This window comes from Micromesistius poutassou (assembly GCF_964030765.1).
Source record: "Micromesistius poutassou genome assembly, chromosome: 5".
Taxonomy (NCBI): Eukaryota; Metazoa; Chordata; class Actinopteri; order Gadiformes; family Gadidae; genus Micromesistius; species Micromesistius poutassou.
Genome location: NC_140275.1, coordinates 10,709,892 through 10,737,327, shown reverse-complemented (window position 1 = coordinate 10,737,327; position 27,436 = coordinate 10,709,892). Strand labels below are relative to the sequence as shown.

The following is a 27,436-nucleotide window of genomic DNA, read 5'->3' as shown; positions in this document are numbered from 1 at the left end:
TTACACACGCATAGGACTCACACAGGGGACGACTGCTTTAACTCAATGCTACCACTACACAGACACACACAGGAACACGAAAATGACATAAACACATGTAGATGTGTGCACGTGTATACATAAACACATATTGGGCATGCGCACAGACACACACAGACAGACACATATTAATACACATATAAACACATACACAGGCACATACATGTGCCTTTATGCATGTTTGTATTTATGTATGTAGGTAGGTATGTATGTATACATCTACAACCACAAACACACACACACACACACACACACACGCAAATCTATACACACTGACATTTACTACACATGAAACCCAGGCACTCAAGTCTCATACCCAGAAAGTATTTCATACCTTCTCTGTGCACATGTCAACACACTTGTCAACAGACATGTTTTGTATGACCGCTGTAACTGGAAGGGCCAGAGAGACGTTGTCGGGCTTGAGGAAGCAGCCCTTGAATATGGCACTTCCGTCTGCAACAGAGAAGCAGGACCTTACTTATATGAACCACACGCACATAGACACACAACAAACACATGTATATGTTTCATATTGTCTTCCATGGGTACACAAGAGATCTACTCCAGAATCTAGGAGCGCAAGCTAAGCTGAACTGTCTGAAACTGTTGCATTGCCATCCATCAAGGTAAGACGGGATCTAAGTGCTATCTGCCGCTGATGTTCTTGTTGTTGTTCCCTTATGATCCCTAGAGTCTAGGTCAGGGGTCAGCGAACCCTGGAGCCGCATGCCACTCTTCCACCCCCTGCAGTGGCTCCCTGAGGCTTGGAAAAAAAAAAGCTTAGAAATAAATAATTGCTATTTATTTATTTTCTTTTTTTTATTTTGGAGATCAAGGATAAAAATAACTAAAATAACAAAGAAAATTGTTATAATATTTTGTCACCCAAAATAAACGTCACATCCTATAACTTTTTGTAGGATGAGAATTTCATAAATACAACAAACTATAAGCTGTTAGTTATTTCATATACAGTATAACTGACTCTTTATACGTGTTACATGTTATCTTCATTTTAGGGGTCAAATAGGTTTTGTGGCTCCAGATACATTTTATTTGGTGGGGGATCAAAAATGGCTCTTTGGACAGTGAAGGTTGCAGACCCCTGGTCTAGACGACATCCCTCAACCAGATACCTGCATATGAATGCAGAACCTGTAGGCAACTGAACAACAGTGGATAGCAAGCGCTCTGGTCTCCATCTGTAGCCTGTTTGTAGTATGAGTAGTATTGACCAATCAGGTTTGAGCGGCCTTTGGTTGAATGCAGGTATACAGTCTCCTCCATTCATGCGTCTCAGGTTCCTGATCAAACGGTAAACAATTACAAGCACTCAAAAGAATAGTCTTGGCCTTGAGATCCGTTATCGATTATCAGGTTACACCAGAACCCCAACCATATTGGCCATCCCCAGAGGTGAACAGCCGTTTGCCGATGGTCAATAGCATAAGGTTGATTAAGGACCATCTAAAAGAGCTTTCAGAGCCCCTCTCTTGTTTATGTCATTACTGAAACCCCAGGGAATAGGATATTGAGGCAGGCCAAAACATTAGAGGGATGCAGTATGACCCTTTAACCCTGATTCGGTTAGGGGTTAGAGTACTGTGTATACTTTAGAATGATTTGATGTTCATGTATGTGGACATGCAACCATGTTGAAAATGTGTAGTGGAGAACTAATTGCTCTTCCCCTTTATGTCTTGTTGTGCAGTCTGGTTTTATTTGTGATGTTGTCAGCATGAGTCAGACAGTCAACATGGGGGTAGGAGGTCAAAACTGAAATAACGGCTCTGCAGCCCGAAAAATAAAATAAAAAGCAGAAACACTTCTTTGTCCACTCCAATGTAAACAAGTTAAATTAGCCAACAGATCCAAAATTGACACGCAAACTTTGGATAGAATCAGCTGTTTATCCCATTGGAATTTAAGGTCTGAATCCTACACTAAATCCTGTTTCAACAGCCACACATTCATATGAAATTTCACAATGATAATTGAGGATTCACATTCCCCTTTTCCAAATGACCATGGCTCAATTTATTTATATAACTATGAATATATCAATCATTAAGGCTTGAATGTGATATGACACAGTTCAAAAAAACATATCCCAAAAAAGGATAGGTTTATAGTGTAGTGTTAGTATCATTAGTTAGTTAACATTATCCCTTAGTACTGTATGGATTGACATTTTAAAACCAACAGAGGGAGAACAAAATAACGAAATATGGAGCATCCCCATCAATATAGTATTGTGTTGTTCGTTTTTTAGTGTCTTCCATCTGCCTTTTATCCTCATGCTGTTTAGAATCTCCTCCATTACTGTGTGTTCTCAACTTGTTTTCTGTCGTGCCTACCATCTTCTGCTGTGAACTTCACATGACTCTCTGGCTTTGGGTTTGTTTCTTTCTTTACAAGAAGCCAGCTGCTTCTGCTCTCCTTCTACATGAGCCCCATCAGCTGTACTCTTCTCACTCTTCTTAAATATCTCCTCTTGTTTTTTGGCCTGCAAATTCACTCCTGTGCATGTTTTAAGGAACGAACCCGAAACCAAACTTAAATGTTTAGCTTTTCCTTTGTAGTACCTCATCATACTTTTAGATGTCACACCATTATGTGTACATTATGTTCAATACACGACCGGTTTCATGGAGGTCCCTTGTCCCATGTTCCTCAATACATTCAAATCGATGTGGATTTAAAGACTAAATCTAATAACAAACATGACGACATGAAGAAATAGGACTTCCTCATGTAGTCATGTGCATGCTGAAGGTCAGATCCCCTCCCTTATGTAGTCGTGTGCATGCGGAAGGTTAGTACCCCTCAGCGTGTCGCCAGGATGTGAGGACATTGGGGGCTCTGCCCGGACCTCTGCAGGGGGTCCAGGGGGATCCTCCCCTGTAATCCTCTTTGGATAAACACGCTCTATAGTCTGGCAGTGTGTCAGTGGCTTTAAATAGTGAATAGACTGGCAGTATGTCATTGGCTTTAGATAGTAATAGTCTGGCAGTATACAAGTGGTTTTAGACAGCAATAGTCTGGCAGTATGTAAGTGGCTTTAGATAGTAATAGTCCGTCAGTATGTAAGTGGCTTTAGATAGTAATAGTCTGGCAGTATGTCAGTGGCTTTAGATAGCAATAGTCTGTCAGTATGTAAGTGGCTTTAGATAGCAATAGTCCGGCAGTACGTAGGTAAGTGGCTTTAGATAGCAATAGTCCGGCAGTACTTAGGTAAGTGGCTTTAGATAGCAATAGTCCGGCAGTACGTAGGTAAGTGGCTTTAGATAGCAATAGTCCGGCAGTACGTAGGTAAGTGGCTTTAGATAGCAATAGTCCGGCAGTACGTAGGTAAGTGGCTTTAGATAGCAATAGTCCGGCAGTACGTAGGTAGGTGGCTTTAGATAGCAATAGTCCGGCAGTACGTAGGTAAGTGGCTTTAGATCGTAATAGTCCGGCAGTACGTAGGTAAGTGGCTTTAGATAGCAATAGTCCGGCAGTATGTAAGTGGCTTTAGACAGTAAATATCCCAGCCGTATAGACTCACAGCGCCGGGCAGACTCGTGGCTCAGCTCCAGTCTGTAGATGGAGAGGCGGTTGGCCCCGCCGCATGCGCTGCTCCTCTCGCCTTTACACTCCATGTTGCACTCGCTCTCCGTGACGTTGGCCCCCTGGACCTTGTGGCCGCAGTAGCACTCGGCCCCGAACTCTAGACCCGCGTACAGGTAGCCTCTGAGGGATAAGACAGGGGGAGAAAAAAAGGGACATTTAAATGACAGTGAAAGGAAAAACTTCTTCATTATAGGTAGATGAACACGTCATGTCCCCCTACCGGTCTTCTGACAGCTAGGGGGAACACAATTAGAACACCCCATCTGAAATTCTGCTTTTCAATGATTTTTTTTAACATGAAAACTTCTGATAAAACTCTCCTAATAATAACCCCCCCCCCTGCCAATTAAAGCTATGCACCATGCCGTTCTTAAATATTCTTTTTAACTAAATTTTTTCATCTTCCTTCTTCTTCTTCCACTTCTTCTTCTTCTTCCTCTTCTTCTTCTACTTCTCCTTCATCTCCTTTGTTTTTTCTCTCATTATGCGTCTTCTCCTCTGGGATATGAGTAGGCGGACAAGCAGAGGAGGAGAGAAAAAATTAAAACAAGCTGCACTCCTCTCTTTCTCTCTCCAGTTCTCTCTCTCACGTCCTCCTCTTCGCTTATGATCTGTGATGGCTTTATGAGAACACACTGAATTCAGCCATATTTGATTTCCCACATGGACACAGAGATAGAAAGACAGAGAGTGAGAGAGATAGCTAGAAAGAGAGATAGCTAGAGAGCGAGAGAGAGCGATAGCTACAGAGCGAGAGAGAGATATAGTGAGAGAGAGAGAGAGAGCAAGAAAGCGCTAGAGAGAGAGGGATCCCACTGGACAAAAAACCCGCTGACATCTGGCTTTTGTCTTTAGTGGGAAAGGATACAATCGGCCTCTATTCCCTGGAAAAATTACTCTGTGGCAGGCGTGGGTATTTATCGGCTCCAGCTCTGATTGGCCTCTTCCGGAGCGATGCTATGACACACCTTGAAGATCCGGAGGTTGGCGCGTCAATAGACAGAAATAACATGCAACAGGGATTTGGTTCTTCAACCAAGTTTGAAAGAGATACTGAAAAAGTAACAGATATAGAAAAAGCAACCACCGTCACATTTGTCCTTTCCTCTATGCTGCCTTGTACTGTTTACTCACCAGGCACACTGCAACCGTGCCACACCGGAATTAAACAGAACAGCATACTCATCTACTGGCAAGAAGATGACTCCTTTCCCATTCGTCAATTGGAAAGGAGACACTCTCCAAATTTGGGCAGGTTATCCCACGTTTCAAAAACCCACGTATAAACCCACTTATGCTTATTTTGGTTGGAAAATGGTTATATAAAGAGATGGTTAGATGGGATCAATGAGCGAGAGAGATAAGGGCCGAGAAACAGAGCATGATATGGATCATGTGATAGAGAGCCAGAGAGAGGGAAAGAGACAGGGGGAGATGCAAGGTGGTAGTGGGAGGAAACTGATGTGAGAAGACAAGTGGTGAAGGGCGTGCAGTAGAGATGCAGCACGATATCTACTGCAGGGAGAGAGAGCGAGAGAGAGAGAGAGAGAGAGAGAGAGAGCAAGAGAGAGAGCAGGAATAGAAAGACAGAGAGTGGGAGAGAGATAGTATTAAGGGTGAGAGTGATAGAGTAGGAAAACCGAGAGAAGGAGAACCAGAGAACAGAGTGTGTGACCCCCCCCATTTGGAGGTCACCTTCGCAAATTATTTCCATATCGTCCAAAAAAAAAAAGAAAAAAAAAAAAAAGCTTAATAACATCATACCTTTCAGCGCAGTTGTCCTGGCAACGGAAAACAGTCATTTTCTTGTAGTCAAAGAAGGAAACCCCTCTCAGTGCTCTCTTCTGTATGTCGTCGACGTAGCAGCCAACGTACTTAGCTGCGGGGAAAGATAAGAGAGCAGACGGGTTGGAATCGAGAGTGTAAACAAACAAAGGGAGAAAGGAGTCATAAAAGCTCCCAAACTGAATTAATATATGCATGAGAACCATGGGACACGACCATCAAAATAGCACATTCTGTCGGCTCGTGTCCGTCTTTGCCTTCAGAGCCCACCATCTACCCTTATAGAGCTGTGTGTGTATGTGTGTCCGTGTGTGTGTGTGTGTGTGTGTGTGTGTGTGTGTGTGTGTGAAGTACATGCATAGGTCAGTGAGAGGGGCTCTATTGACCATCTGAACAACTCGAGTAACACAGCCTCGGAATAACAGCTCAACACAGCGATCCGAGTCAGAGAGCGGAAACCTAAGTTATTTATGAAGACACATTACCCCTTCTAGTGGCCCCTCTCTGTAACAACAGTCCCCCTCTGAGCCGTTCTCAGGCCATGTGTGTATTAGGAGCTTACCAGCGCAAACACAGTCGGCCTAATATATCTCTCTAGCAGTTCAACGACCAGCCGACCAGCCGACCGGCGTCTCTCATTGTCATTAAAAAAGTTCCCCTGATGGCTCGGCTCTCTGTACAAAAGCTAACCATCTGTGCTCTTCCACATGGGGGCCTTTGAACCTGGGTCTAACAGCTAAATGGATAAATCCCCCGCAGAACCTGAGCCGCTGCATTATTGTAATTGTGGAGTGAATAAAAAGCCCCGGGGTCGAGGCTGCACGACTTCATCGCCCATCGCTAATCTTTCCAGCCATTGTTGCAGGATCGCTAAGCTGCTTTATGGCAACAGAAGGGGGCGGGGGAGGGGGGGGGAGGATGGTGGAGATGGCAGAGGGGAGGTTACTGAGCTAAACAGGCGGAAAAGGTTGTTTTTTGTTTTTTGTTTTTTTTAAACACTCTGGGTCATGGAACACACCGGGTCATCATCACCGTCCTGAGAGACCGGCCGATGAGCTACAACGTAACAACTCAACTATCCTTTCCTAGCTCTAGGAAAGGATTCAGAAAGGATGGAGGGAGGAAGAGCAGACTCAGAGCCTCAAACGGAGTGGGGACCTCCTCCGTGTGCCTGGATCACCTCCTATCTCAATATACATTTCAACCATGTACGTTTTCCAATTCCCCCGTGTAAAGAGCTATAGGCCTACGCTTAATCCAACAACAGCAAAGAAAACAATGCGCTGCATCCCATTGGGTAAAGCATATGCGGCTCCAGCACTGTATATTAATGTTTGAAGAGGCTTTCTCCTTTAAAAGATAAACTAAACTAATACACAGGGCTGAATTACCATAATCCTTTTTGTGTTGGGGCTGTTTGCAAATTTTTTGGGCAGCTCAAAAAACAAGGTGGCTTCGCAAGGTTTGCAAAGAATCAGCATGGGATACGGTGCTAGAGCTGGACAATATGGAAACACGTTAAATGTTATCACTGTTAGCATGAGGTGCAGGACCCCTGTGGGGTCTACTGCGAGGGAATCTGTCACTACAGAGTCGTGCCAGTGTGCTCTCGCTGCTTCCAAAAGGCCAACGACTGTGAATTCATCACATATGAGAACAAGAGCATGTTCACAAGCCACGAAACATTACCCGGCAATGGCAACAGCCGTTTTGTGTTTATTGCAGCCATTCAAGCATGAGAATAGATTTCTAGAGCACTTATTAAGCAGATGTACTCAGCTATCATTCTGGCTCAATGACGAAAATTGGCTCATCCCAGCAGACTATTTCCTGTGACTTTTGCAGATGGGCGAGTTTTATCACAAGATTTTAAAAAGTGTGACATAATGAAATTCTGATGTTTGTTTTGATTATTTTGCTGCCCGAGCTGTGCCACATGTGGTAAATTATTCGTGAGTAATTGGATATAACTGTACTTCCCAGTGGATCCAAAGAGATCCCTAGGTGAAGTGTGTGTATGTGTGTGTGTGTGTGTGTATCTGTGGGGCACAGAAGTCAAGCTTCAACATCTGTGCTCGATATATTAAAAATTCTCTGCTGTTCTCAAATACCGAAAAAAGATGAGGTTATTTATCACCTCCGTCTAGTATTTTGGACATTTTGTGTTTGAACCACGGGATGCGGAGTAGCCTCTGTCATAGGATAGTAACTCTGGTTGACGGCCAAGAGGGAATCAATAGCAGCGTCTCAGCACTGCAGTGCTGGGAGGAAGAGTTATCAGAGCGCTATCACAGTGACCCCATCTCCAACGCTGCAACTGCCAAGACCCAGCTGGGGCTCTCAACTCCTCTCAGACGACAAGGTGAAGGAGAACATTGTAATGTCCAGATGAAGTAATTAATAATGCATAACTTAATGAAATAAATAATAAATATGAAATAAGTCATATAATTTAAAAAAATCGATGTATACTCGCATTAGTTGCATTAAGACTCAACTCTAAAATGAGACGATCACATTTTCTCTTTTGAATTGTTGGACAGATTTAATGGTGTTTTCGGACGTGATATTCACTGATAACGATCGACGCTGGTCGACTGAGGTCTGGTCTTCGGTGGTGGACTGGAACAACTCAACTCACTGCCTAGTCCAACTAATGAGTATCGACAGTGTAAAAAATGGAGCAGCTCTTTAGGAATGTGTGAAAATGTAAAAATGTGATTCATAAATATGTATGCATGTGTACAAAGCATTGCACATTCAGTCAAACCTCAAGACACAAGACACAAGTTACCTCGTACAACACACACACGTTGACTCATGTAAGTATTAATAATTATGAGACAAATCTCTCTCCATACATAACGATACAAGTATGTTTGTATGTTGTACGTCCTGGCACCTCAAAATAGTACATAGCGTCGTTGTGTAGCGTCTTATCCTAGCTATCTTTGTTAGGGAATGGGTTAACCAAGCAATTGTAAGTGCTTGGCACTTACAATTACAGTTTCAATGAATATCTTTACTGTGACGGAAGCAAAATAGTGTTGTTTCTCTTTCTTCTGACAAATGTACTTATTGTAAGTGGTTTTGGATGAAAGCGTCTGCTAAATGCCTCCCCAATGTAACTGTACTCAATGTAAATGTGATTAAAAGCCCGTTTGTGGTTTGGACTGGGGAGACTCTGTGACGACCCACCTCGTCCATCGTCCGTGTCCTTCCCGTTGCGTCCTTTGAGAGCGCGGTTCCAGCCGGCGTCGCCCCCCCGCCCCCCCACCTTCTGCCCATCCTGCCGCGCCCTTTTCATCCACGCCGGGCCGTAGCGCCGGCCGTGGCGGCGGGGTTCCCGGAACACACGGCTCATGGCGCCGGCCACTTCCTGCCTGGCGGTGGACGCCGCCTTGCCGGCGCCCATCTCCGCGGCGACCAGGGGGTCTCGCCCCCGGCCGCCGCCGCCGCCGCCGCCGCTCCCGGAGAAGTGCCCCCCGACGAAGCCCGAGTGCAGGAACACCAGGCTGCCGGCGGTCAGGTAGAGGAGGATGAGGGAGAAGAAGCGCACGGGTTTCCGACGGAAGTACCGCTGGATCTTCAGCAGAGGTCTGGCCATGCTGGCTTCCACTGCCTCTCGCTCTCCCACGCCCGGCGATGACAACTCATAAAGCAGACCGACGCTGGGACGACCGGCCTCTCTTCTGCCCCTCACACACAAATGAGCAATTATTTAAAAAAAAAAAGTACAACTAGAAACACAATCGGTGTGTTCTCATGTCTCAAGACCGGCCGGGCGGCATCTGGGGCCCCCGTGAACCGACTCTCCCCCAATGAGGGTCTTGTTCTTGGGGAGGGCCCCAACCAAAGGGGGAAGGGGGCGGGCCCGGGGGGCTATCTTGGGCGCTGCAGGTGGATTGTTTTCACTGTCAGAGCTCAGATCTAATCGCCATTGTGGGAGCGGTCACACAGCCAGGGGGTCTCAAGGAAGTCGGCAATCTGCAAGAGAGACAAGACAGGGATAATGCAGCAATTGTGTGGGCTCTTTGTTTCTTGTCAAAATAAAAGGAACACAATACAGCAATAGGAGGGTAGAACCAAAGCAGAGAAACAACAATATACTGTGCATGTTTAAAGCATTATCTGATGGAGGTTGGAAAATAGAAGGCTGGAAGTAGATGAACATACGGTTCGGTCATCACACACTTTTATCCAGGTAAACAAAAACTGAAAAAAAAACTGCAGAGTAGCTATAGGAATCAGCAGAGGGATTTTTTGTAAATGAGTAGTAGTGCAGTAAACTAGGAAAGATAAGAACATCTCCACGGCAAAACAAAGGAACCAACAGTAACTTAACCTGATGAGTTACCGTGGTTAAACCTAAGGGCCACACTAGGCACTCGGTCTGCGCCGCCACACAAGCAGATCTTCGCGGCGTCATTATCATCGGTAAATTGGGTGAAACCGGCTACATGTGAGGGAAAGAAGCAATTAAAGACGAGCGAGTAGCCTGGGGGCGTCGTCACGGATGTTCCTCACAAGCAAACAAGCGAGGGATATAACCGAGGAGATGATATCACCATTAACATCTTCGATGACTGCGGGATGAGTTCTAAATAAAAAAAAGGCATCGTTCTAACACTAACCCATAACCTCATGGATTATCACTGAATTATTATTTGCTTAGCGACAAACAATCAAAAGTACAAACTCTTCCACTTGGTAGGGACGTCTGTCAAAGGGGCCTCTGTTCTGCGGGATCGCCCTGAGAGGGCCGGGGGATCGGGGGATCGGGGGGAAAGGCGTAATATTACCCTCTCCGTGGGGGGTCACGGAAAATTTCCAGCGCGCTTGCCCCACTCTCTGTTCGCCCAAGGACAAGTCAAAACATGTTGTCACCTGAACCCCCCCCCCCCCCACACACACACACACACACACACACACACACGCACACACACACACACACAGCCCCCCTGTGAGCTGCCAGCCGGTCTGGGTCTACCTCGGGAGGCGGAACCCAAGGGGAAACAGATCACATTCACTCGTCCACTTCCTTTGCGGCGCAGGTATCCCCGGATCATAATACGTTCCATCTTGGCTGACCTTGTGACCAAAACGCGGGGAAACGACGACCAGGAAAAGATCTGCTTCTAGAAGGAGGGGTGACAGACGTAGTGTCCCAGAGGGCACGACGTGCAGATCTTATGATGCGGAGAACAGAAGTGCATAACAGAAAAAACTGAAAAAAAGAAGAAGAGGAAAAGTCTTTAGTTTTGCCGTGTTTTAAGGAGGCGACAGGTGTAGTTTGACAACACCTGCTCACCGCTCACTCCCCTGTCTTCTAATCAGGGGCTGGGAGCTCCGGTCTGAGCTCAACCACCCACACTCTTTCTTTGTCTATTAGGGTTAGGGTTAGTTCTTACACCGCCACACTCTTGCAACCATGGCTTCACCCTTTTTTTACTAATTCATATCACCTCTCGAGGGATGAAGGGATGAATCCAAACCCCTGTGTTGGCATAACGAAAGATTTCAGGAATAACTGATTCGCAACCCAAAATGCAATGCGGAAACGTATCAGTCAAGGCTATTTTGAACGTGTGGTTTATGTTGTCGTCGGGAGTATAATGTTGAATTTTATATAACCCCCACCCAACTGCTTCCCTTCCACAAGATTGATTTCAGCGCTGCATAAAATACCCCGTCCATTCCTCCACAGCTGAATAAACTGTTATGAATGGAAAGAGTCCGTTCATAACAGCAGCTGAACTGTGACTAAATACTCCACTCATGCGCCAACATACCAACGTTTTGATCAAAGTCAAGATAATCATTTCAGGGAGAGTGAGGGGAATGTCCACTTCTCTAAAATAGTTGAAAAGGCAGCCTTGACACAACGCAACACACAACGGTTAGAAAAATGAAGTCTTTTCAAGCTGGACCTACTTAACCGTAGACATAAAGAAACCACAGTTATTGGCCAACATTCTAGACAACTTCTACAATGTCAGGCCTCCATCTATCCTGAAAAGCTGCGATATTGACACTCATGAACGCGGTTTCAGTCCCTAGACTGGGGTACTAGCACCCATGAAATAACCACTCAACCAAAAAAGACATCCTAAGGACCGTAGGCCTATTCAAACCTATTCATCCTCCTCAGCAATATGGATCAATTATACATGGGGCGCACACAGGAACGCAAACATGATTAAACAACCGAAGCCTGCACACACATACACACACACAAGCACACACACACACACACACACACACACACACACACACACACACACACACACACACATACACAGCTTCACATGCACACAAACATACACCCACACACAGGCAAATTATTATTGTAAATAATGTATTACTAGTGCCAATTACCTAAATGAAAGTGCACTCTTAAGACTGTTGTGTGGGCTTATGTTAAGTGTTATAATGTAATTATAGCTATGACTCCCATTATGGGGAAGGTGTAAACAGAATGTCACAGTTACTGCTATTCCCTCTGCGGAACTGTGTGTTCAATAACTGATCTGCTTACTCATACTCATTGAAGCCACTATGAACTTATTTAAGGTGAGAAAGAAGCTGTGCATTCAAATAGAGGGAGATTACGGGTGCAGGAGAGTCTACTGTCCAAGCTGTTTGACTCCCAGCCAAGATTCTATTGGATTGGCCTCGCAACTCCAAGCCTAAACCAAGCATCCTTGAGTGAGATACCTAACCTCGCCTTGTCATATTTGAAGAATATGTCCGGACAACCCTGCAAATACTTAATGGGGTAGTTCAGGATTTTGGACATCGGGTTTCATTTTCAAGTGAGCCAGTGCGTTATTTATCATTGGAGACCGTTTTCAACCCTTTTCATTCATTCCTTCTAGTTGCAGAAATCGCTGGTGCTAGGTTAGCGCAAGTCGAGGGGAACTGCTAGCCTGCCAATAAAAACAGTTTTACCCACTCCAAAGTACACCCGATGCAAACCAATTATAATGCCCGACTATCGATGTAAATGTCTGTGTTGATAGAATAATATTAGAAATAAAACTATCCTTGTATCGCAATGATCACATTATATTTTGGGGGACTACTTTCTCAGCAGCAGCGGGATTTCACTTTGCACCAGTGTAGCAACCAATTCACTACAGCAGAAGGTAAACAGAGAAGCGCACTCCAGGTAATATCAGTCCGCCGCTGCCGTAGCTTGCTTCCAACTACAGGGATTATAAACTAAATGCAATGCGATGCAAGGGTAAGTTTATTTCTAACACTATTCTATCAACACAGACATTTACATTGATAGTCTGGCATTATATTATCATGTTTGCCTCAGGAGTGGGTAAAACTGTTTTTATTGGCAGGCTAGCAGTTCCCCTCGACTTGCGCTAGCCTAGCACCAGCGATTTCTGCAACTAGAAGGACTGAATGAAAAGTGTTGAAAACGGTCTCCAATGATAAATAACACACTGGCTCACTTGGAAATGAGACCCGATGTCCAAAATCCTGAACTTCCCCTTTAATCAGGGGAGTTGTGGCTTGTGTGTTGTGGCAAAGATGCTGGTTGTAGGCCAGAAACACTCAAAATGTTTATGATTCTCATGGGAGCCATGGTTAACTAATAGGAGTCTATTGCAGTTCACTTGTGTACATCACCAGTGAACTTTTCTTCTGAAAATGTGGCCGTGATGTAAAACTGGGACCTGAATGGTTGTAAGTCAGTTTGGATGAAAGCATCTGCTAAATTCCCTAAAAAGAAAAAAAAGTTCAACTGGGACCCGGTAACCTGTTTCTCCAATTCTCTTCTCTTGTAGACATTCACTTTTTATGAATGCTGACAGCATCGGTGACAGAGTTTGATAATCTCCCACTGGTTGGCAGAATGAAATGCGTAGCTTGGCTTTGATCAACACATGAATTGAACGTCTGTCGCTTCATCGTTGGCCAAAAGGAGGCCGTATTTACCTAAAGGAGACAGGAACCAGGGCGCGGTTTTGAAACCATTAGCGTGTTCTCCCAGCACGATGCGCCCCATCTGATTCACATTAGTTGCCGTAGCAACACCTAATCTTCTATTCTACTCCCTGTTCAGTTCTAATACACCCTCGCATGTCTCTGCTTGCACAATGCCGTGGTACATGATAATGGTTTAAAAAACAAACACACAATAAAAAGATAATTATTTGGGGTGAATTAGCAGTGTGAGGCCCTAAAGAAGGGGCGATTGTCTGAGCAGGTCATTTGGCGTTGAGTTATGGGTTTCATTAAAAGTGAAGGAGGGAGAGGGGAACGGACAACACACCGCACTGCAGAGATATGGAAGGAGTTATCAGCAGGAGTAGAAACCGTGGGGATCAGGTGCAGTTCACTGGCGCCAGCACTCACCGGGAAATTGTTTCCCCCTCTCTCTCCCCCCTCTCCCTCCCCCCCTCTCCATCTCGTGTTATTCCTCTCACTGGCTCTCAAAACTTTCTCCCTCTCCCCCCACCCTGTCTCAAATCCCTTTCTTTTTCACTCTATTGCTTCCCTGTCTTCTTTTTTTGTCGCCATTTTGACCCCTTTCTCTCCTCGCCACGTGTCTGATTCGGCTCTGTGTCGATTTCCCTCCATCTCCTATGTCTGAACTCTTCCCCTACCCTGCTTCTTGTACCCCCCCCGCCCCCCACCTCCCCCTGTTTTTCTGTCTATGTGGTCTGCAAATCTATAAGAGATTTGCAGACCACAGCAGCCATCAACCTTCACTAAAACCGCTGTCACACGTTATTCTGATAGAGAACAAGGTGCTGGAAGGGTTAAAGTCAGAGCATCTGGTGAAGTGACCCTGACCTTGCCTCCCCCTCCTCCTCCCCGGGGCTGTCATTGCACTCTCCCCCGTGTTTAGGTCTGCCTTCCTGCATTAGGAATGTCTGATCAAATCAAACTGAAGATAGCGTCGCTCTCACACTGATAAACCAGGCTGTGTTTACAGTGACATCAACACGGATGCATTCTCCTGCTCAAAGCTGCTCAAGGCAGGGGGCAGCCTGACAGAACAGCTACAGAACGGTTACCTTGCCATGAAGGACAGATCCCCTCTACTGGATTCCTTATCGTCCCGTGGATTTGTGGATTTCCTTGCCCTTTAGAGAGGTTAGGTTGAAGGGTACCGAGGGGTGTAGTGCAGTCCTGTGAAGCCCATTGGAGACTGTAACTGTGAATTACGGCTAAATAAATGAAACCAAATGACTTGGATTTACTCGACTTACAGAACAGCTTCAGAAGGTTAGCGGGAAGGTTAGGTTAACCTTTTAGTACACAAGCAGGCGAGGGGGGGGGGGGGGGGGGGGGCTTTAGATAATTGTCTACCACTGTAAAACTGTGCTTGCTGCTCAGATAATAGAAATGACTACAACTGTGTTGACTCTTATACGGGGCCAAAGTTGGGGCCAAAACTGTGGCTCCTCTTTTTCCGTGCAGATGACCACCCCTACATGACCCTTGAAACCCGGTCCGCGTGCCTGTTGGTCACTTCCATAACCAGTGAATAATAGTTTGTGCTCTGGAGTGCCAGAGCACAAACTATTTACTTTGTGTCTGACAAAAAGCAGTGGTGGCATGTGTGCCAAAGCCGGTTGCTTTCCTGTCATCCTCAAGCCAAACTGTTTAATTGGTCCTGTGTTTGATACTAGGGTTGTGTATGCCTCAAAGCCTGGCTCTGTGCCCGATACACTTAATTACTGCAGGCTGGTTAGAGAACTTTGGAAGCGTTTCAGTGGAAAGATTTGTGAAAAACTGGGAAAGATGGCATGAAAAAGCATAGCGCCTCTCCTGCTGTGAAGTGACCGGCAATCTGGATCGTTGTCATGACTAATACGTTTTGTTTTTTTCTCCAAGGGTATATCTTGCAGATAACAGATAAAATTAAGAAATGCAGTTTAACCTTCCTATAGTTTGACCTTGTTATATTTTGGTGCTGTCTATGCTTTAGTAATGACATACAAAGGTGTAAACCTTTGCTCCTCACTTGCTCAACGTTACAATGGAAGAGGCAATCCTATAAATGGTGAATTGGTGAAATGTCATGACGTGCTGTATGTATGCGTTTCGCTCCAGTCACCTTAAGCAACATACCATTGCTCTTTCTCCAATTTAAAATGTCAACCAGACTAATTATTGCAGAAGGAGAAGAGTATTGTTTTTTATTTTAATGTCCATTGTTTCTGCTGGATATCAACTGAGGAAATCTTCGGCCTCAAATTCCATCTCGACTTGAATACACTGGCTAACTAACTAACTAACTGGCTCAGAAAAGATTGGGTGATTTGCCCTACTGGCTACACTCCAATGCCTAGAGGTAATAAATAGCCCTGCAGTTTGCACTGACATTTTAGCTTAGACAATTCAGAAGATGTTTCTCTGAGTGCATCATGTAAAGCTTAAAAATTAAACACCGGGGTGGCTGGGAATTTACATACTGTAATCCCCATAATACTCACTGAGCCATTCAGTGAGCAGGATTTTTGAACTAACGTGATTCTCTAGTTATTCTAACGAGTGAACAGAAGTATAAAAGCTAATCAAATCAAAACGGCAGTAATAGCTCCAACAAAGGTTGTTACACAATTGCGTATTATTGACCTATTTTGTGAAGTGCCAATGTCCCATGTGTCTTGCTCAAACAACCTCAAGTGAAGACCGGTTAGTACTAGGCTGTGGAATCTAGTTAATAAAGATTAACGGATCAACTGTCAGCTGTGTAATGTTTTACAAGAGCACTGTGTAATTTAAATGGACCATAAATAGATTGTTTTTAATGATAACATCATAACAACATCTCACAAGAAACACACAACATCTCACAAAAAAAAAAACGAAACCTCGGGCTTGTGCATCCAAATGCATCATGGGATTTTTTTTATTGACGATACTTAAATATATACTATACTATACTAAAGAAACTTGCTGTAAACATTGTTTATGATGTCCCACATGTGTAACGCTGTGGCTGTTAAGCAATGATTACCACCAACACAATTAAGACATGCCAATGCTGCCGTGCTTCCAAAACGTTGCGATGTACAAGCCCTGTTATCTACGATATGGCTGTAAAGTATGCTTTGAAGTAAGTCAGAGCGGGATAATCACATAAGCAAAAATACAATAGAAGACAGCAATTCCCTGTCCCCCTACCGAATCTATAAAGACAACATCAGTAATGCACACATTCACTTTGAGAAAGTTCTGTCAGTTCTCCATTGAGCAATGGCGTAAGCATCAAACAACTGAACCGGGAGGTAAAATTGTCACATATTCTATTTTTCAAACCCACTCAACACCCACACCACTCCGAATGGCTGTTGGGAAATATTGAAATGAAAAACATATGAATAACATCCGCTATTTGATGCCGAATGGGGAAGGCAGTGTTCACGAGAGATCAAATGATGTCCTTGCCAGCTCAAACAAAGCTCTTCATTCAAGGCCCACCCAGTATCAGAACATTCTTCCCTCTTTCTTTCCCTCGACATGGAGGGTCTGATGGAGTACGCTCCCATCAAAAGAGTCTCTCTCCTAAAGTCTCTTTACTGTAGGCTCTTTCTTGTTCCTTCTTGCTGCTCAGAGTAGGAGAATACCCTTTTGTGAACAACAATGCAATCGGAATGTGGTCCGAAACTAAGTGCACTTGTCCATCTTCCTTCAACATAAATGTCCTAACACATTAAAGCAAGGAAAATGTTTATCTAAAGGATTGCGCCAGAATAATTGTTTGTCTATATAATGCCAATAAAGTCACTTCAGACACTAACATTGACATTAACACATGATTGATGGCTTCATAGACTATCATAGCCCTAAGGCCCAAACCTCAAGTCTGTCCGTCGCAACCATTTCACTCAAGCCCAGCCCCTAGGCTGCTGCTAACAACAAATCTAAATCAATTATACGAACGAGAACCGCAACGTGCATTTTTTAAGAAAAATGGGGTATGAATCAACGGATGATCATAACACTGTCAAACAGTAAAAGCACAACGGAGAGGCGTGGGACAGATATGCTGCTTTAAGTAAGGGAATGACCTCCAACCCAAGAGAATGACCTTACTGTTTGACTCCCATGCTCATGGTGTCTGAGACCTTGACCGTCAGCCATGAATTACTCTGGTCCCCAGGTGGAAAATACCAGAAGCCTCTATTTTTGTGATGAAATGGGATTTAGCCGTGACGCAGCAGGCGTGATGTCTGGGAAGGAACTTGGATGATCCGTCCAATTGCACCATATGCTTGGATCCCATGAATCGTCTGTGCATTCAGAGCAACAGAAACACTAAAAGGCACCATGAAATGAAACAACTACGTGCTAGAATTGAACTTGTTAGCTTTTGATTTGCAGCCATCAAATTGTTCCCCTAATCAACAAGGTAGGTGCCAGAAAATACAATAATTTGTCAAATATTCAACAAAGTATGTGCCAGAAAATGCATACATTTGTTAGCTATTCAACCAGGAAGGTCTTTGTGCCAGAAAAGACATGAATCAATGTATCTTCCTCCAGAGCTGCACAATGACAGCTTATCCAACCTTTAAACCAATAATGGAACATATGTTATTTGTACCCTTCAGGTAAATCCCTCACAAGGCCAACACACAGCTGTCTATTCAGATATGGTCACATGTGCACAATTCAATCAAGTCATGACAAATCAAATCCCATTTTTCATATATCTTGATTGTTGATTTTAAATCTCGCCTACTCCACTTTTTGACATGTGTAAATTTAAATTAAACTGGTCATAGTTGTTTCTGATGAGCAAATCGTTACGTGTGGTCTGATGGGGACACTAAGCAAGAGCCGATTCCCTGATTGGATGAGCATGTGGTAGTGGACTGTGAGCATAGCATGTCAAATGGCCACTGAACCATAAGCTCGTTGTCAGGGAGAACTCTGAGAGGCACGCATCACCGGCGTCTCAACGTCCTACTCGACTAACAAGCCCACATCATTACAGGGCTCTTACTCGCTGGTTATATTTCAGTGCCAGTGGTTTTGGCCTATGGCTGTCTGCTGCATTTAGGTGGGACGGCCTCGTTGCTATTATTGGTGCATTTTGATGAATCTAGCAGGAGGCTTGTCAAGGATGACTCTTTACGGACACTTTCAAATTGAAAATGACCAAACCTTGATCCAAACCTTGTATTCTCGCAAGATCTTCTGGTCATTAATAAAATGAAAAAGCTACAAGTCATGTGAATTTTTAAATGGAGTTCAAAAGGCTTGGTTTGCAATAATGAATGTGTGCACGCATACACTGTATAGTGTCACATTTAGCTGTACATACAGTATGTGTGGTTGTGTGTGTGTGTGTGTGTGTGTGTGTGTGTGTGCGTGCGTGAGTGACAATGTTGGTGTGCATGTGTAAATGCAGGAGGGAGCCATGCGAGGATACCAGCCGGACAGCGGTGAAAGTGCTGCTATGGACTCGCTGTACACCGCTTGTTGCTGCGGCGTTTCTTAGATGAATTAAACATGACGGGCCCACAGCTTTTTAGATAGAACAGAGAGGCTTCGGCTTGGGAGGCAGAGGAGTGTGTGTGCGTGCGTGCGTGCATGCGTGCGTGCGTGCGTGTGTGCGTGTGTGCGTGCGTGCGTGCGCGAACCAAGTCTTTTATACCGCTGCTTAGCGATTTCCCCTCAAAAAAGTTCCGTGGCCAGGGCAACAGAGATCTTTATGAACACATAATCCACCATGTTGTGCTCGAAGCCTCATTCCAGTTTTAGAAAGAAATGTGTCCTAGTTAACCTTTAATGCGCTCCCTGTTGCTTCTGTAGCGACAGGGGGGCCCTTCAACAGGGCCATTAAACTGTGGAGACACAGGCTAACAAATGATAAATACAACTAATAACGCTGCCAGTGTTTCGACCCTCGCATAGATTGCTGAAGCTGGATAAAAGTGGTGGCGGAAGCGAAGGAGGAGGAGGAGGAGGATGAGGAGGAGGAGAGGGGGAGAAGGGGGGAGGGGGGGGTTAGGCATTCGACCACGACTCAGCGAAGTGCTCAACTGAAAAGAGAGATATGCCGAGTCATGCTGGGGACGATGAGTGGGCGCAGCACGGAGCCCACGGCGTGTGATTGTGAGGGAACATCAGTGCGGATCTGAAAAGTGACAGAAGAACGAGATAAGCCTATCCCTAACCCAGATATGGGGGGGACAGAGTCCCAGCCCATTGGCGGGCCTCGGACCCACAGCCGCCCCAACCCCCCCCCCCCTCCCCCCCAGGTCGTCCAAACTTCGTCCAGGCATGAACTTCGGAGATCTGAGTCCACTTTGCCTCTCATCACACAACCTGCTGGCAAAGTTATGTATTCAGCAGCTTTTATAAAGCAGTCTGTGTACTGCAGTGTGCTTCAAGCAGACCTGGGACTATATTATCTGTTTAACCGTTTAATCCAGCACCCAGAACATTTCGTTTGCCTGGAGATCACCCGCCACAGAGCATCCTCCGCAGGGTCCTAGAGATCCACCATCAATTGTCTGGTCCACAAAAGGGATTTAATAGAAGCTCCAAAAGCACTTAAACTTAATCCGCAGTAGAGCTAAGTGACACACAATGCCAAGGCTGCCTATTAAGGATTACTTTACAGTTGGAAGTAAAAAAAAAAAAAAAAAAAGATTAGATTTTTCAGGCTTCTTTCACCAAGCAATAAATAGGCCTCACATCTAGCACCTGCCAAACCATGAGCTTATTATGTTCCTTATATAATGGAACTGCCTCACTGCGATTAACTTTATGAAAGTGGCAGATAATTCTTTATCATCACTATCCGAGAAGGGGAAAAAATAAGACTAAATTAAACCCTACTTACAGCATGATTCTGTTTTCTTTCAAATTGAATCATTTTCAACCGGTCACTTTAAGGTTTAATTTATGTCCGGGTTGTCCGATTATGAACATAGATACGGGTCGAGATAGAGATGCCTCTGGAGTCTTGGCCACATAACATGCTTACCATGTAGCCTTGTAGGGGAGTTTTCAATCCGTTGTTCCTATGCTACAGTCTGTCGGTCATGTCTGCCTGCCTTCACTGTCCTGTCGGTAAAGATGAATAGAAATAGGGAATAGAGTGTGTTGCTATGTAGAGAGCAGAGCAGCGGCCAAAACGGAGCATTCACCCTAAACCCAGACTGGCAAAACATGGCCTCCACGGTTTAACGTGAACAAAGGCTGTTTCTGTGCAGCTGTGACTTCCTCTCGGCGCAACAAGGAGGTCTGTTATTCAAGGTGAGGTATTACAGCAGTGCGGTCCCAATCTTGGCGCCAGGACACACCTCAAGGTCTACCATGGAAAGTTAAGTGCTGTCTGCTATGAGTTCCTCTCTGTGAGATACCAGCCATCAAGTGCCTCCAAAATTCTAAATATTTTCCTTCAATGGATAGTAACTCTCTCCTAGGCTGAGGGGAACGTGATAGAGGCCTACTTCAATTCCAATTTTATAAAGTCACTCTGTTTTTAAGCTAGGGTAGGCAGTTTGGAGAAACCAGCGAGAAACCAGCCAGAACACGTGACGTGTGAGCTCTCTAGTTTAAGCAATAGGTTTGGCAGCCTTCAGGAAGTCTAGAGTCATACACAATGAGTGCACATCAGACAGTGCCCAGACTGCCTTAGGTAGGTAGACCCTAGACAGGTAAGCCACCCAATCAATCTATTTCCAGATGGTTAAGATGGATATATGTCCTTTCAGATTATTTTAGGAATAATGTGTTGCAGTGCTGCAAAATGGATATAAATGGATCCTAAGTAAACCCTAGTTGAGAAGATATTTGATTCAACCACCATACCTTTACATTGGATTTGGGACATGGCCATGGAGTGTGTGTAGTGAATAGCTGGTTAAAGGCATTTTTTTTCTCTGAACACTTTGGGTGTAAGAAACCAACGCAGACAGCAATTTTCGATTGTTCCAGTATTGAGCAAGAACACTGAAGCCGTTTTCTGCAAAAAACGGGCTTCAATGTTATCCTTTGTGGCAATGACACCCGATGATGTAGCCTACGTCCTCTAAAAGTGAAGTCTCACTGGAGTTTAGCTGTGGCAGGAAGAGAGCAGCGGAAATGTGAGTGACAGCTGAAGAGAGGAGAGGGTTGTGTGTGTAAGAGTGAATGACAATAGGAACATTTCCTGCAACAACACAACAACATTTCCTAGCAGGACATCTTTGATTGATCGAGACACAACAACAAACAGACCATATCAAGAAAAATGTTTATTTTCCCTAAATGGGAACTTTTTCATAATGTTAGAATATATTGTCTAAAAACAAGCACTTTAGCAGGATGTATATGGTCGGGGCAGAATTGCCAAAAAGGATTACATTGCTCAATGTCTTTTGTTTGCTACAGCGTTCTCGCTCAATACTGGGCAAATTTAAAACATTGTTGTCTGCAATACTATTTAAAACACCCTCAACTGGCCCAGGCCAGGCTGATTGGACAGTGGGGCATATGGTGCATTCACATCACTGGGAATTATGGGGAAAACATTTTCGCGACGTCGGAAAGTTCTCGTGAACGACACCTCATGACGCTCTGAAGATTCTACTTCCGTTTGGCAACTGGGGCCAGATTTTGATAACAGAGTTGCTCAGTTGGTGACCTATGATTTACTAGTGACACGCATGAACATGGCGGAACATGAAAGTTTTACTCAATATAAAAGGATCAACCATCATATCACATATTTTACTATTGATTGACGTTGTAACCGTCTGTTGGCATCGACTCAGTTTTAAATGTTGACTACTGATAAACCAGCTCTAGATAGGGGCAAGTGTAGCCTTCCATACAGTGGCAATAAAATGTGCTTCTCATAAATAAAAGCAACAGTAGGTGATAGACTACAAGGAAATAAAGGCATGCAAACTTGAAACTGATCCTACTAAGTTCTGTTTAGTTCCGACTGTTTTTTATGAGAACTTTTAGATTCCGAACGCAGCGCACATGAACGGTCGCTGTCGGGAAGACGCGTAAGCGCGAGCGTCATCACTGACGAGGGGTCTCGTTATAACCAGGACCGTGAACGTGCCTTTAGAGAGGCTGCACACCCCCGTGTTGCATTGACTAATCAGGGTGCACAGGTTGAACCTGCTATCGCTACACTGCTTTGTAATGGCAGTACAAAGTTTTGCTAACACTCAGATAAAATGCTTTTTACGACATTTCCCTGTGTCTTGGCTGGTGGAGGTGCCCAGCCAAGCCAGTTAGGTGGCGTGTGCCAAAGTCAACTGCTACGCTTGTGTTTTATAACAGAAGGTTATTCATTTGGGCATTAGCGTAATTTCCTCTAGGTCAAAAGTGTCCCAATTCAGGGACTGCATCCTTCGAAGGACGCGTCCTTCGAAGGTGTGGCCTTCGTAGACTGCGAAGGCCACACCGAAGACCGAGCGAGCGTTGTGAAATGGGACGGTCTAGCCTACGGAGCATTTCCGGATCGCGTAACCAGCCGTTAACGTAATTTACCTTGCGTGACCACTCGCCGCTCCTGTTTCCTAGCAACCCTGACAGCTGCGGTTCAAACCAGACAGCGGAGGAGAAATATGGAGCCAGAAATCATAATTTTATTTGTTATGTTTTATCTTTTATTGGAGGAGTGGGAGAAGATTCACCGCCGGGTGAAGAGGAAAAGAGGACGTTGGCTTGACGTTAATTAGTTTAACGTTATATGTCTAGCGTTAATGTCATTGAACTTTGACAATAAAGTTACATATTTAAAATGGTCCCAACCTTACTTTTATATTTAAAAAAATGTTTTTACATAGTTTTGTCATTAAATATGTATTCGCTGCAGCTGCTGCTTCCGCTCTCTCCGCGCCATTTCTGAAAAAAAATCCAACGAGCAATGAATCTTGGGATACGTTGGGCCGTGAAGGATCCACCCGGTGGGTCCTTCAAATTCGGGAAACGAAGGCTGCATATCTCGGCCGCATTTGAAGGACCCTTCGAAATTGGACTGCACTTGACGCGCCGCTGTGACGTAAGCGGTCTTCAAATGCATCCTTCGAAGGATGCAACCCCTGAATTGGGACACGGCGGTAGACTAGCCTGCCCTATGCTGCTTATTGTGCTATGCATTCTTCACAATTCAATTATTTGACATAATCAGTGCCACAAAATATGCCTGGGTGTGTTCAAAGATGTATTTTACAGTTTAAAATAGCGGAGTGCAAATTGGGAGAAAAACTTGTTTGATATTAAACCTAAACATTCCACGTCCATTTAAATTCCTTGCAGTTATGACATCAAGTCAATGGGGCCCCAATATCCTGCTGTGGAGTATTCACCTCTTCTGTGTCATTGTTTCAAGCGCTGATATCCCTGTTTATGTTAGTCAGTGCCCCGCGGGCTTCTGTTTTGGCTAACCCAACATTAGCCTGCTAGCTATCAGTCATTGCTATCTCTTTGTTTTAAACCAAAAGTAGTGTAGAACTATTGCTTTGACCTCAAATTCTATACTACTTTGGGTTTATTTCTAACATTGCTCAGATTGCTATTTGTTAGCCTCGTCGTTGGAGACCACGTCAAAAACCTTGGTTTTATAAAATGACTGTAGCCTTTACATTTTGGAATAATTGATAGCATTTGGTTTACCACATGAAGAAGCACATCAACCAATGCAGTAAATGAAATAAAAGTTTCAATTTAAATATGTGTGTGTATATATATATATATATATATATTACATAAGAATTGTTTATTCTGCTGTGCATCTTTTCCAAAGCTTGTCATTTTTTAAGTCCATGATCCTTTTGTCTAGTTTTATTTTTTCATTTGAAGGCATTATGGAAGGGCTCTGTCTCCAGGGTGATTATCTCGTCCGATAATATCATCAATCATTCCATATCCGATACCGTAAGACAATCCACATAATGATCCCAGACGCAGTCATCAGATTACTCTCTGTGTATGCAATAAACTGACTGCTTGCTTGCTTGCATCTTTTAAATCCACAGAGATTAACCTCTTTCTAAACTCATCCCCCGGTATTCAAGGAATCATCTTGAGCCGAACAAAAAAGAAGGTAGGGAAAGCTTATCGTATATTTACATCAACACACTGGTGATGAATCAATGCCACTCCCTGAGGACCAGAGTGAAATAACAGTGAGGTGGCGTCTTTGTGTGGCTGCTCTCTAAGAAAATAATAAAGTGGTTTGGGGGCACTAATGACAGTTTCCATCCTTAATTATAATGCTTCATGTGAGTGTAGCCGCAAATCATCCAGTGTAGCTCGCGGTTTGCCCCATGCCACTACGGTCCAGAACGGATCCACGAGGTCACTAAGAGGACGAGGAGATAAGTGTGGGCCGTATAAGCCCTGGAAGACACTCAACGCCGATCTTCTTGTGTGGATATCGATGGCTTCATGCAATCACGACTTCTTACTCCACCACATCCGAGGCCCTTCGTAAGGCGGCTGATCGGGTGACTTCCTGAGTCATATAACATTGCATTTAGAAAAACTATTTTGAAGTATTTATTCGCTTGCTTTGTGTTTTAGGAGTTGTATTCGTGCCAGTGATGTTTCTATGGTTCTCAGCCTCTCTTCCTTAGTCGCTTCAGATAAAAGCGCCTACTCAACGACTAACCACAAATGTTTGTGCGTCGGGTTTTGCAGAAAAAGCATCCACACGGCGTTCAATAAAGTTGAACGCCACAAGCTACTGGTGGGGATGGTGAGACGCCCCAGAGCGTGACTGAGACATAATGGAGATGGAGATGGGGGGGACGCCCTGCTCTTCCTGTTTTAATCGAGTCGAGTAGGAGATCCATTCTACCCGACTAGGATACTGAGCCACTGAGCGGTGCAGGAGTCCCACTGCTGGGGACGGGCGGGGAGGTCGGCACTGGCTGGTAGGGTGGGTGGACTCAATCCAATTCCATGCTGCAACACGCTGAACCAGCAGCGGCGAGAATCAATTAATTCAGTTTTAAATCCCCGTTGTCGATATATTTTTTTGTAGGTTATTCCATGGTCGCCTCGGAAGGTGAATTATGCTCTGTTTTATATAGTGCTGTATATTCCCAAGAGAGACCATGATTCAGGAGGTCTGTGCTGCTGACTTTCTTTTAAGCATATTGTGTGTAAGGGAACACAGTGCATCATTCCACAGTGCTCACAGCAACACTGCCAATAGACACGATGGGTGAATATAGGCTAATGGAGGGATTTAGGAACAGTTGTTGGAGGAGGGGTCGGTGGTTAAGTGGGTCTGTTGTCCAAGCTTGACTTGCAGCACAAGTGGAAAATTAGCACAGGGGTCCTAATTAAGTTAGGCTCCCGCACACTCCAGAGAAAAGGGGAGCTATGCGATCAAGGCCAGCTTCGGCTCCACCTGGAAAGCCTTAAGACCGTGCTTGCCATAACCATAACATTGTCCTATAGGCCTTTGTGCTGTATTAACATTTAAATAAGAGACCGGTCTGCCCACACACACGTGACCAAACACTACTTATAGGGGGCTTAAGTGCTAGTCTACTTAAGTCAAATGTAATCTAATAAAGCATTAAATGTGGCTTATAAGCGTGAATAATGAGTGCCAAGTAAAGATTATGTTGTAATTGCACGACTTGACAAACCGTTTGTATTTACCCTGTAAACTCAAATCTAAGGAAGGGATTATTTAAGATAAATTAAATATATGGCCTCAATTGTTATTTCAAATAAAAAATGATCAATCAGGCAAAAACAACATATAAGTGCTTATTATGAGCTTCGAAATTTGAGTAAATTTTCCCAATGTAAATTGCCCACAGCATCAGACGACTGAAACACGTCATGTACATTCCATAATAACACACGAAACATTGAACGCCTCACTGCAGACACTGGAGTCGTATAAAACGTGGTGTTTCGTGGCTGTATGAATCATGCACCGCATGAATTACCTGGGGTGCGTGTAGGACGGGCAGCGCTGGGGTCCGCTCCGTTTCACCAGACGGTTCTGTGACGCTTCCACATCCACACGGAGATTCAACTCGCGAAAGGACCTTCATCTGAGGAGCGGTGCTCATGAATTTTCAATTTCAACAACTGAAAGAAAAAAAATCCGCCAATCTGACAGGCCTACGGTCTGCATGAGCCATACCTGCTGTCCCGCTAGTCGACCTACATCATTGTACAACACAGAATCTCAGTCTCGGTAGGTCCTATGCACCGCGCTTGTCACCAATACGACTACATTGTGAGCCTTTAATGTACAAAAAACGACAGACGCTGGAAAATCCCCTTTTTACAAGCCTAGGCAAACAATCGTCCCCCCTACTATCCCAGTGAAACTGACCAAACCCCTCCACACCGTGTCTTCATATAGGTCAAAGCCAAACACCGCCAAGTCCATGCGGGCGGTACGTTGCGGCTAGTCGACCGGCCAGCCTATTCTATTCTCCCTGTGTGTGTGTTTTCTGCAAACACCGTGTCCAATAAAACCCTGCAGATACGCGACGCCGCACAGCACCACTGAGCGCACGCCGGGGTGTCGAGAGCGCTCAGTGGAGGGGAACAGCACCCCCTGCTGGACTTAAAGGGAAAGGAGTGCGCACCAACAAAAATGTGAGGATTTTGCCTTCTTATTGTGGTAATGCTGTAAAGTTTTAGCTTAAAAAGACGGCACACGAAAGACTGTGTGCCAATTATATTTTCAATTACAGATATAACCATAATTTGATTAATTATCAACTACAATTTATTTAGATACTGCCTGTCATTTAAAACCAATGGATGACATCAACATTATACATTCATAACGTCTGTATTGTATTTTCAAAACCGGTTTCTTTTATTTTATAGTTTTATTATTGTTATTTTTGTATTTCTTTGCTGTGTTTGGCCTCTTGACAAGGTTGTTATTGTAAATCAGCATATGTTCTCACATAACATGGCTGATTTAAGACCCACATTTAATGACATACTTGGCGCATTTATGCCCTAGAGACCAGAATAGAGGCCTTCTTTAATTTGATAATTTACTGCGTCG

General features: G+C 44.5%; 1 protein-coding gene across 1 annotated transcript in view; it reads right to left on the bottom strand.

Annotated features, from left to right (window-relative positions):
- wscd2 (WSC domain containing 2) overlaps positions 1-26,848 on the bottom strand; it is a 33,550-nt gene extending 6,702 nt beyond the window's left edge. The window contains exons 1-5 of the mRNA XM_084467856.1: positions 26,349-26,848; positions 8,638-9,426; positions 5,419-5,533; positions 3,590-3,774; positions 374-495 (exon numbers count right to left, since the gene is read on the bottom strand). Of these exons, the coding sequence (XP_084323982.1) occupies positions 374-495; positions 3,590-3,774; positions 5,419-5,533; positions 8,638-9,046 (831 nt within the window). The 5' untranslated portion in view covers positions 9,047-9,426; positions 26,349-26,848. The remainder of the gene's footprint in view (positions 1-373; positions 496-3,589; positions 3,775-5,418; positions 5,534-8,637; positions 9,427-26,348) is intronic.
- Positions 26,849-27,436: the final 588 nt, after the last annotated feature.